This window comes from Carica papaya, chromosome 6 (assembly GCF_054855325.1).
Source record: "Carica papaya isolate Zhongbai chromosome 6, ASM5485532v1, whole genome shotgun sequence".
In the NCBI taxonomy this organism is placed as follows: Eukaryota; Viridiplantae; Streptophyta; class Magnoliopsida; order Brassicales; family Caricaceae; genus Carica; species Carica papaya.
Window position 1 is genome coordinate 27,956,927 of NC_142314.1, and position 12,871 is coordinate 27,969,797.

General features: G+C 33.5%; 1 protein-coding gene across 10 annotated transcripts in view; it reads left to right on the forward strand.

The window, feature by feature from the left end:
* Positions 1-12,871, forward strand: part of SAMC1 (S-adenosylmethionine carrier 1) — a 46,241-nt gene that overhangs the window by 12,113 nt on the left and 21,257 nt on the right. For all 10 annotated transcript variants that reach the window (XM_022039773.2, XM_022039778.2, XM_022039779.2 and 7 more), the window contains 3 exons: positions 2,201-2,283; positions 9,864-9,940; positions 10,841-10,931. In XM_022039773.2, coding sequence (XP_021895465.2) covers positions 2,201-2,283; positions 9,864-9,940; positions 10,841-10,931 — 251 coding nt within the window. The remainder of the gene's footprint in view (positions 1-2,200; positions 2,284-9,863; positions 9,941-10,840; positions 10,932-12,871) is intronic.

Here is a 12,871-nt window from a genome sequence, read left to right on the forward strand (position 1 = left end):
TTAGCTTTGTAGATAGAATTATGCCTTCCTCCAGGCGTTTGTATGATGTGTTACATAGTTGCAGATACACATAACCACCTATCTTTGCATTGTTAAGTGGCTGGGACTATCTAGACTCCTGTTCTTGAGAACTTTGGTTTCTCTTGGGCCATTCCTATAAATATCTTTCTTTCCTCTCTTTGGTTCTGATGGTTCCAGTGACAAAGAAGGACTTCAAGTCTCTTTTGGGTTTGGGCTATCTTTGCCAGTGGGTGGGTTATTTGGCTGGAGAGGTATGTAAGAAGTTCTGGACTAAGCCTTTTATGATTATATGAGATAAAGTTTGTCTGTTGGCATATGCTTAGGCTAAGACTAACAAATGTTTTAAGGATATTTCTCTTTCAGTTTTGTATAGGAATTGGCTGGCTATTCTTCCAAATGCTTAGCTAGTCTTTCTCCGTCTCCATTTTTTTTTAAAAATTTTTGTTTTTTTTGTTTGCTAAAGGATACCTAATCCTCTTAATTAGTATCTTCCTATTCTCAATGGTAACTTGTGTTTTCCAATCCAAAAAGAAAAAAAAAACTGGAAAAACCACCGAGTATACACTTGTTTTTTGCTTTTGGTGGCAACATTCGGTTTGGATGAATCATTATCAGACATTTTCTTCCACATTGTTTGTGCAAAAAAATCTTTTTAGTCGGGTTATTCTCCTTTAGGTTTTCCTTTTGAGTGTTCCTCTTTATTTTCTATCTTTGCTCATAATCAATTGGTATAGCTAAGAGAGTTGAGAAAATTATAAGAGATTTCTTGTGGTTCGGGGTGGGAAAGTTTTGAGAGATCACTCAGATGAGATTTAAAAGTTCAAAGGAGCTTGGGTAAGGGAATCTTGTAATCAATAACTTGCCGTTTTGACTAAGTTTTGGAGCCTTTTCTACTGTGTTATTAATAGAATGAAAATGAGTAAATTTGGGGTTGTTCCAGAACAACAGGGATGGTAGCCGCTTCTACCACCGCTAACAGAAGGCCCTAGAACTTTATTTCAGGTACATAGGTCCTGCTTTCCCATTAGTTCCTAGTATGGTGGGCGATGACTCCTATTTCTCTTCTAGAAGGATCACTGGAGGAGAGAATTACCTTTACCATATTTTTTTCTCATGTATTCTCTTTTCTAGGCATTTTGCTCCAATATCTACTTTTATGAATTATCTAAAAATCAGCTCTATTGGAGTTTTTCTTTTTTCAAAATTTGTATTTATTTATTTTTCTCTAATATGAAAAATGGAAAAAACAAAGGATTTGATGTCTTTGATGAACATTCTTGACAATTTTTATATGTTCACACCTATAGATCTGTTTTTGAAGTTTCTCATGGGCAATCCTAATATCTATATCAATGTCCCATCCCATAATTTTGAATCTAAATCTCTCAGTAAGATAAGAGTTTTGTTATGGACTTCCGTTCATAATAGAAGTAATACCTTTGATATCCTCCGAGCTTAGAAACCTCATAGAGCTCTTTGTCCTGTTATTTGTTTGATTTGTTCTTTCATAGTTCAGAGCACAACAGTTCACCCTTTCCCTCCATTTTCCTAAGTCACGGAATGTGTAATACATTATTTTATTTGTTCAAGGTTGAGTCCGTCCCACTAACTTGATTGTTAATAGAGTAGGTATAGCGACAGGTGAGGAGCATGGAGTGTTGTGAAGAGGCTTAGTTTTATTGGTTTGTGGTAATTTGGTGAAAACAGAATGCAAGAACTTTTAGGTGTAATTTTCTACTGCATTGCGTGGTTTGGAGATTCCTTTCTTTACTTTGCAAAGGAATTGGAATTCTGTTATGTCTGGAGGCTTTCTTATATCTCTTTCTTTCTTTTTTACATTTCTTCATTTTTTTATTGGAGGTCACCTTATCCTCTCATCTTTTATACATTCCCTCTCTTTAATAAATTTCTTGTTTTACAAAATAAAAAAAATAATTTCAAGACATTTGGTTATGATGTTGGTTATGAGCTCTAATGTTTTTTTTTGAGGAAATACAAAACTCACAAGCTCAAACTCATAGTACTTGTGAAAATTTTGACATCCAACTTAAAAATCATGCTCATGTGAATCCAACTCCTAATAGGGTATAACTTTCAAGGGGACTGGTATAGTTTATGAAGAAATGGTTGTTACTTGCATGCTCTCTTGTGTTCTCACTAGTGATGTCAAATTTTGCAGAGGGAGTGATAGCAGGTGGTACGGCAGGTGTTGTTGTTGAAACGGCTTTATACCCAATTGATACAATAAAGACACGTCTCCAGGTAGGTTAAGTTGTAGCTATTTAAACATGTTTTTTAATGAAAAAGAAGTAATATTAGAAAAAAAAGAACATGTGCAGGCAGAGGATAAGAAATCCTCTTAGCCAACAGAAATGGAAAAAAGAGAAAACCATATAAAAAATCAATAAACAACGTCTGTTGGTTCTGCAAAATAGCTGAAGAAGATATCCCTAAACAAACAATAAGCCCTAGTCCGCAAAGAAGTAAAGAAAGTCATTCTAGCCCGGGAAAAATGATGAAGGGGAGTACCTGCTCTTGAAGAGTCTATCGTTTTGCTCAACTACAGTCCCCATGAAGAAAACAAAAAGAGTTCATCTCTATAGCACCACCACCTTAGCTTGTTTCTTCACCCCCACTCCCCTAGAAAACAATCTAGGGAAGTGGGGGGACGATAATCCATAAAGGACATTAGGACTCAACCTTCTTTAATGACATAGAGGACATTGATGGGAGAGCGGATTAGGTTCCAATAACCTAACTAGATTAGGAATTACATATTCTTCTAAAATATAAAACTATTATTGCTTTAGGATTTTTTTTTTTTTTTAGGTTTTAAGTTTTTCTTCCCTTATAAGCATTAGTATTTCTTATTTTTAAATGGAAAATGGGTTATGTTAGACAAAAGTGAAAATATACAAAACCAAAGGAGGAGAATCCTCCTAAGAAAGACAAACAAAAAACAAGATATATCATGATACCATAGCACTTCATAAGAAAGACAAACAAAAAACAAAATATATCATGATAACATAACACTTCAGTCCCTTTGCAAAGTAGACGAAGTCTTTAGCCCACAATTATGAGAATATCATCCTATCTCCAAAAGAAAAAAAAAGATTTTCTAACCCGTGTGTGACATCTCATATACTAATTAAAGCATTAGGGTGTCAAATATAAAAACAAATATGAGTGCATTTAAAATAATTATATGCAGCTGAATAACATATTACAATCTCTTACAAAATAATAATAGAGTTCTAAATCTTATAATACTGAGGCGAAATAAAATTAAATGCAAAACTCTACAAAGTTGAATTCATCAGAGTGTGGAACAAAACATGCATTCGTAACGGTTCATGGATCCATAGGATCCTCAAAAGTTTCAATAGGTGGGTCAACGATCCGTTCCTCAGTATCGTCCTCATCTGAGAGAGGTAATGAAAATGAGTGAGTTCCACATACTTAATAAAGAAAACAATATTTAAATAACATCACTAAGATTTTAAAAATAATTAAACTTATAAAGGTTAACATATTTACTTACCATCGAAAATCGTGTTAGAGGTATGTTTCAATAATTATGAAAATAGTTTACTTTATTTAAAGAAAATATTGATATCAAGTCAATCATGTTAAATCATGTCATAATCAAATGATAATAATAATATCTATCATGTCATTTATGTCAATCATGCTGTAATTAAATAGAAAAATCAAATAAATCATATTATGCTTTTATCTTATTATATTATTCGTGCGAAATAGTTCCGACTTCCATCTATCGAGAGCAATACAGATTTCCGGCTACCTATGTAAAATGACCAATTCATTTCATATCATTTCAGCAATTTTGCTATTTGTTAAAGCATAATACATTTACGACTTATTAAATTATGACACGATTTATGACCACGGCCGTGTCGACTACAATGGTCCTACATGTAAACTATAGTCATGACTGTATGTCGCTAAAAGTGACCCCTACAATCATATTGCATCACCACTCTCGTCAGACGGTACGCTGTCATCCACAGGAAGTGGTCATTTTACGCATTTTCAAATCAAATGGGGGAGAAACAGAACCCCTTAGAAATAAAAATGCTAACGAATCATATTATTTATATACCATACATGCCAATATCAATAACTATTTATCATGTTTACAATACAACATTATGCTTCATTACTTTATCATGTCATTGCATACACTTCATCTACTTATCTATACATATAATATAAACATGCATTAACATATAACATATGTGTAAGTAATACTAAATTATAACAATAATTAAACATGCAACCAACCGGTTAATATTCCATTTTATTAATCTAGAAATGCTCCTTAGAATGTAAAGATAAATATCAAATTCCTTACCAAAAGCTTGAAGTTTTTCCTACTTAATTTTTCTTCAATTTCTTCCTCTTCTCTCTCTAGCTTTCTTTCTCTCTCTAGAATTTCTTTGGTGAATGGAAGAATGAAGTTTGAGTGGTGAAGAAATGGTGGAAAAAGGGTCCCAATTTATAGAAAATGGGGATCTTTAGATTTGTGCCAAATTGCAAAATCCTGTGAGGAGAGAGAGAGAGAAAAAGTCACATAATGTGACGTGACGACTGACGGACGCGACTGACGGATGACTGATGCGACGACAGCGGCAACCCGACAGGGGTATGAAAAACAAAAAAATACTTGACGAGGGACAGGCATGCCCCTCCAAATGGCAACGACACATTGTCCGAATGGAAGTGCACTCTCCCCAATGGGCGGTGCCCGCTGCCTGAGGGCACCTGCTGCGCGTGCTGGCTTGCCATGCGTTGGCTGAGGGCTTGCTCATGCAGGTGCGCGCACATGGCGCGAGGAGCTGTGCACCTATCTGCGCGCGATATGACGCGTGTAGACTGCATGCCTCGCGCCCCATGTGGAGGGGACTTGCGCGCATGTGGGCATGGTGCCTGGGTTCCGCACGGACGGGAAACGTTTCCCGTGGCCCTTTTCGCGGGATTTTTTCGCCGTTTTCCTTCTCTATTTTTCCTAAAATCTTTTAAAATTAATAAAATAATTAAAATAAATAAATAATTATTTAATTAAATAAGTAACAAATACGTTAGTTTGCAAAGACATGAAAATTAAATTTAAATCCGATTTTATTCGAAAATCAAGACATAAATATTAAAGAGTTAATGACTTTAGCACCTCAATAATTAGAGATTTTAGACAACAATTAAGCGTAAAGGTTTAGAGGGTGTTACACTGTGGTTTTCTTTAGCATTTTATATTAGTATTCTATGTTAAAGAAAGTGTATTATGTAAATTTAGGTTAAAGAATGCAAGGGTAAAATACACCTTATGTAATTAATTGTCTATTTTCTTTTATATTATGAAAAATCTGTATATATTGGTTTTGATATTCAATAAAATACATATTTAAACGCCTTCCTCCATGTAGACTTAGAAGAAGAAACATGAAGATTCCTCTAGGTTTTGTCGATAAAGCATTGCAAAATAAAAGGTGTAAACTGAAGAAGATCCTCTATAAAATCAAGCAATCACCAAAATCGTGGTTTGACAGATTCATATGAGTGATGATAAGCCTGAGAGGCCAAACTTTATTTATCAAGTACTGAGTGATTGAGGAAGTTATAGGTTTCTTAGTATATGTTGATGGTATTATTGTAAAATGAGATAATGAGAAAGAAAAATTAGTGCTAAAACAATTGTTAACAAGAGAATTCAAAATCAAGGAGTTGAGTAAGTTGAAGTATTTCCTCGAAATTGAAGTCACCTACTCAAAATCTATACATCTTCATTTCTCAGCCAAAATGCATTCGTAATCAGTTAAGAGATACTAACAAATTAGTATGTAAACCAATTAGTACTCCTCTTAATCCCAACCATAAATTAGAAATAACAGAAGAATATACACAAGTAGATAAGAAGATGTACCAGAGATTAGTTAGAAATTAATATACCTGTCTTATACGAAATTAGATATCATCGATGCAGTAAGTGTTAGAAATCAGTTCATGCACAACTCCAAAGAAAAGTACTTACAAGTAGCCTGTAGAGTGTTGCATTACCCAAAGGAGTCACATATGAAAGGGATCTTGTTCAAAAAGAGTATTAAATTGCTCTTAAAAATCTATAAGGATGCAGATTATGTATAGTCAGTTATGGACATAAAATCTACCACAGGTTACTGTATTTTCTTTGGGAGTAATCTAGTTACCTAGAGGAGCAAGAAGCGAAATGTAGTTCTTAAATGAAGTGCATGAATCAAAATTTCAAATAATGGCTTAAAGGGTATGTGAACTATCGTGAATAAGAAGAATTTTAAAAGATCTAAGAATCAAGTAGGAGAATGCCATGTGTCTATACTACGACAATGAATCAGTAATAAGTATTACACACAATCTGGTACAACATGATTGGACTAAGCATATCGAGGTCGATATGTAGACGTTTGGAAAAATTTTTTTACTTTATTTTCACTATATATTTTGATGTTACAGGCAACACATGTATATACAAAATTTCTAAATACAAATAGAAAAATTACCCTTATAGCAGGGATTCTAAATAATTACAACATTATGAGAGAAATTAATGGTAATAACTATATAGGAAAAACATAATTATTTAAGAAATAAAATATTCATGTCAACACTCCTCAAATTAGTGCAAATATATCATACATGCTCAATTTGCATATCAAGTTCTAAAGAGTTTTGTTACAAAGTCTTTTAGTGAAAATATCCGACATCTGATTGGTAGAAGACACATGATATAAGTATAAGGAGCCCTCAACCACTTTCTCTTTTATGAAGTGATAATTAATCTCAATGTGTTTTGTTTGATCATGTTGAACTGGATTTTGGACAATACTAATGACTGTTTTATTGTCACAAAACAATGATAGACTTCCTTTTTTAAACAGTTTTAATTTCTACATTAGTTTTTGCAACCATTATAATTCATTTACCCCTTGAGCCATTGGTTTATATTCTGCTTCAGCATTAAAACAGGCAACTACTCTCTATTTCTTATTTTGTCATATAACCAAGTTGCCTCCAATGAGTGTCCAGTAACTAGTAGTTGACCTTCTATCATATGGAGATCTAGCTCAATTGGCATATGTAAATGTTTCTATTTTAAGGTGCCTATTTTTAGAGAAGAGAAAACCTTTTCTTGGTGCAGATTTCAAATATTGTAATATTTGAAAGACCGTAAATGAGTCTCGTAAGGATCATGCATGTACTGACTCACCAGGCTAATTATGTATGTTATATCTGGTCTGGTATGTGAGAGATAAATGAGTGTTTCAACCAATATCTGATATCTTCCCATGTCAACTGATGTACCACTACCAACTTATAGTTTGTGATTACTTTTAATAGGAGATTCTGTTGGCTTACAACGCATCATATCAGTCTCTTTTAACATGTTTAGGATATAATTTTTTTGAGAAATGAAGATTTCTTTATTAGACCTGACAATCTCAATTTTCAGAAAGTACTGCAATTTTACTAAATTCTTGATTTCAAATTTTTGAGTAAGAAGTTTTTTTAATTGAGTCATCTCCTTTGTATCATCTGCAGTCACAACATTATCATTTGCATAAACAATGAGAAGAATGATCCTACCATCACAATGCTTGATGAACAGGGTATGATCAACATTACTTTGCTGATATTCGAAAGAAATAATAATTTTTCTTAACATTTCAAACCATGCTCTTGGAGACTGCTTTAATCTATACAAGACCTTCTTTAATTTGCAAACCTTCCATTGTGTTCTTTCATCTTCAAATCTAGGTGGAATTTTCATGTATACCTCCTCCTCTAAGTCACCATAGAAGAAAATATTTTTTTACATCAAATTGTTGTAAGTCTCAATCAAAATTAGCAGTACAGGATAGTAATATTATGATTGTATTCATTTTTGCGACAGGTGTAAAGGTTTCTGATAGTCAACTCTATAGATTTGAGTAAACCATTTAACTGCTAGTTTAACTTTGTATTTCTCAATCGACCAATCTGCTTTCTGTTTTACAGTGAACACTCACTCGCAACCAATTATTTTCTTTTTTTGTGTGAAACAAGCTCTCATATTTTATGTTTTACTAATACTTTCATTTTTTCAATCATCGTTTCCTTCCATTTGGGATCTCTTAGGGTTTCTCTCCAATCTTGTGGAATAGACATAAAGGAAATAGACAAAATAAAGATTCTATAGGAGGGAGATAGAGAGTCATAGGAAACAAACTTGGATATAAGATGCTTAGTACAAGTTCTGATTCATTTTCTAAGAGCAATGAGTTGATAAGATAATTCATAAGATAAAGATGATTCATCAGTATCTTCAGAAACTGAGGAAGATTCTTGACCTGAAATAGACTGCATGATGACTTTTACTGTCTTATATCTTTTTAAATACCTCTTTAAGTTCGGTTTATTTAGTCGTCTAAAATTTTCTTCCTGAATAAGATCTTTTGACATAGAATTCTCTCTTTGAATATGACTGTTAAGAGTTACTGCATTGCGCGAATGGCCGTGCACGAATAAGAGCAGATAGGTCGGGCAAGACTGAATGTGTGATGTGTGAAGGGGAGAGCCGTGCGCGAAGGAGATAACGTGGTAAGGTCAGGCATGTGTGAAGGGGAAGCGCGAAGTAGTTACTGTGTGCGAAGGGCTGAGCGAACAGCCGTGCGCGAAAAAGAGAGCTGTGTGTAAAGGAGAGAGCCGTTCGTGGAAGAGATAACTAGGTCGGGTCAGGTGTGCGTGAAGAGGAAGCGCGAAGCAGCTGCTGTGCGCGAAGGGCGGGCAAATAGCCGTGCGCAATCGGGGTAAAGGAATCGGGTAGGGCATAAACGCTCATCAGAGAAGGGCGGCAGGCCAACAGTGAGGCTATGATTTCGTTTGAGTAGGTGTTGAGAATATTCTAGAATTTAAAAGAAATCCTAAATATTAAAACCTTAAAATACTTTTATTTTGCTCTAATACTATGTAGACATTTGAGAAAAATATTTACTTTATTTTCACTATATACTTTGGTATTACAGGCAACACATATATATGCAAAATTTTTAAGTACAAATAGGAAAATTACTACCCTTATACTAGAAATTTTAAATAATTATAATATTATGAGAGAAATTAATGGTAAGAATTATATAGGAAAAATATCATAATTATTTAGGAAACAAAATATTCATGTCAACACGATAGATACTTTATCAAAAGAAAACTTGACAGTGGCCTATATGTACTCTATACATGCTTACCAGTTTAGAGCTGGTAGATGTGTTGACTAAATGTCTGAATAGTTCAACATTCCAGACTATCATTAACAAACTGGGAATGAAAAATATTTATTTTTCAGCTTGAGAGGGAATGTTAAAGAAAGTGTCTTATGTGAATTAAATTAAATGATATGTGGTAAAATACACCTTATATAATTAATTGTCTATTTTTTTATCTATTTTAGAAACCTGTATATATAAAGTTGTGATATTCAATGAAATATACATCAAACTATTCTTAACATTTTAGGTAGTCGATTGCATCTTTTTTTTTTTTGGGCGACTGTGCTAGGTCTAATTTGAGTGTTATAATTATTCTGGATAATATGATATTGCTTCAATTGATGTGGTTAACTTTGATGAGGTTTTTCCTCTTCTTAAGCAACTACTTTTGCGCCTTTCTTTTATTCATTTAGATTCTTTCTGTTATGCACTTTGTACATTGGTCAAATGCATTAAATGCTGCCCCAATTGTTACTTTCATCTGAGGGTATATCAACATTGTTTCTTGACCTTAGACATGACGTTTTGTTAATGCTATAGGCTGCTCATGGTGGAGGGAAAATAAACTTGAAGGGCCTTTATTCAGGATTAGCTGGCAACCTTGCTGGTGTTTTACCGTAAGTACCTTTAAAGTGCGGAACTTCTCTGTGGTCATCTGATCTTTGCATCACGATTTCTTATTATTGACACAACTTATGTACTTTAGAGAACTAATCTAATTTCAAAGCCAAAAATTACTCACTATCTTAATTCTTTGAGATCTTCTTTCTTGGCGCTTTAGCTTTATTAATTATTAAACTAATGTTAACAAATAATTTCGTGAACCTTAATGAGCAGACTTAAATATGCAAAACCATCCATATCAATAATAAATTATGATCTTGAATTTTCATTATTATTTTGGAGATGCAAAAGATTTAAGTGTATGAAGTCATCTGTATCTGGATAAATTATGATCTTATTTTTTATCCTTATTTTGGAGCTTCAACAACAAAAACCATTCATTGCAGCATATCAACTTTATAAGTCTTTTTGGGGGCGTTGTTGTTTCTCATCCTCAAAACTACTTTTCAACTTTGTGAACTTCATTAGACTGGATAGTTGGATTTCATTCTCATCTATGACGCTATTTTTTATCTAATGGAGATAGGGGATCTTCAATAATTTTTGGCAGCTCTAAAATTGATGGTTAAGTATTTTTCTTAACTTCTGGTGAACTCGCGTGTGCACGTGCACACACACACACATAAAAGGAAAACATGCACTGATTATGTACTATCAAGGCTGCAGCCTGGCATCTAAGAACAGAAAATAAAATCTGAATTGGTTTTGGAAAATTCATATCTAAACATCCTGTCTTCACAATTAATGGTGATGATAATCATGGGTGTTATTTCCATGCCTATAAAGAAATAGGATATTATAGATGATTGAGTAAATAACTTCTGTAAAGATACTGTATTAGGACACTTGTCTTCTTAATGGAACCTATTTGGTTGTTAATGTATTCTCTGCAGGGCTTCCGCACTATTTGTTGGTGTTTATGAACCTACGAAGCAGAAATTGTTGAAGATCTTCCCTGAAAATCTTAGTGCAATTGCACATTTGGTAAGACATTTCTCAATGCTAGCAGCAAAGTAGAATGAGAGTCTTCGAAATCTAATAAACATATCATTGGAATATAAATGACAAAGTTATGTCATTTCCTATTTGTTTGGCCTATTAGGATAAGTGGTTACCTAATGAGTTAATGAATATAATTTCAGACTAATTAGTCTTAAAAAACATAACAGAGGTCTTGGAATCTTGGGGTCAAATCATGGGACCATCTCCTCCCCCTTGTTTGCCTATAATTGCACCTTGATGCAAAACCCGTTAATCTATATTTTCTCTTCGTATATTGTTCGGATTTGTTTCCATGAAGTATACTATTTCATTACTCACTGGGGAATATGTTGAAATATAATTTGTTTGTGCTTCCATTGGGTTTCTTTTTACATGCTATGTTTGTTGTTCAAGTTGCATGCTGAGGTTATGTACACACATTTTTCATAAGATAAAGGATATTGTTAAAATAGAGGAAAATACAAAGGATGGGGTAACATTCTAGCAAGAAAAAAAGGAGTACATCAACAAAGAGAAGGTAGCAGTCTGAGAGACAATTACAAGACAGTCCAGGGATGAAAGAGGAAGAGTTGCATGTTTTTTTGGTGGAGTTCCATGGTAGGGATTCAATTTTTGCCAATAGGGAGTCTTTGGTGCTTGCGGTGACGACTATGTTGACCACCACACATTGGTTCTCAGTAATTGTCAATTGGTAGTTGATTTGTGGGCTTTAGGGTTTCGGATTTTTATGTTCATTTTCTCTTAATATTGGGTTGCATCTGCTTGGGAGTAAAGTTTTGTGTGTTTGCTATAGGGGATTTTTTTTTTTGTTCTATACTAATTGATGTCAGACAAACTAGGGTTAATTAATCTTAGATATCATATTTAGAGTTTTTTAAACATCATATGGAAGATGAAAGATGAATTAAGTATCGTACTTAAGGATTTGATTGCTTGACATAACTAAATAATTAAGAAATTCTCAAAATATTTTGATAAATAATTGAAGTCCATCTCAAAAGGTAAAATTACTGAGATATTTATAATCCCAAGTGACTCTTAAGAAACAATTAATATTGCAGTGAATAGAAAGAGCATGCTATTGGAAGAAAAAGCCATTCCATTTAAACCCAATTTTGATTCAATTTGAGCAAGGTAATCCTAATTCCCTGCTGCAAAGCTTGAACTTTTAAGTTAGTGAAATAGTCACGTAATGTGAAGTAATAGTGTCACCAAAAACCTAGGTTAGGTGCAGGTGGAAAGTTGAGAAGGAACTTAGACTCCTAGGAAACAAGGTATGCCAATCTAGTCACCCGAAGAAGCAAGAAACAGAATATAATTGCAAAATCAAGTGTAGAATCAAAATTCCGTGTAATGGTACAAGGGTATGCGAACTATTATAGATGACAAAGTTTTTGAAAGACCTTGGAATCTATTAGGAAAATCCTATACGCCTAAACTTTGATAATAATTCGGCCATAAGCATCACTCACAATCTGGTGCAGCACGACCGAACCAAACGCATTGAGATTGAAAGACATTTCATTAAACAAAAACTTGATAATAGCTTAATATGTACGCTATACATTCCAACCAATTCTCAGATGGTGTAACTAAAGGTGTAAGTAATCCAACATTCAAAACTCTTATTGGTAAGCTGGGAATAACAATATCTATTCCTCAACTTGAGGAAGAGTGTCAAAAGAGAAAGTAAATTAAAGTGTTAAAAAGTAAATCAGGATATTAAAGAGGAAGTAAATCAAGTTAAAAGGTATAAGGGCAAAATTAAACCTTTTGTAATTAATGTCTTTTTACTTTTTCCGTCCTAAAAAATCTATATATATATAGTTGTTATTCAATATAATACATATTAATTAAAAAAACTATTCTTAGTAGCCACCATGATGAGGACAAGGGGATCATTAGATGTTCATGAAAGTTGT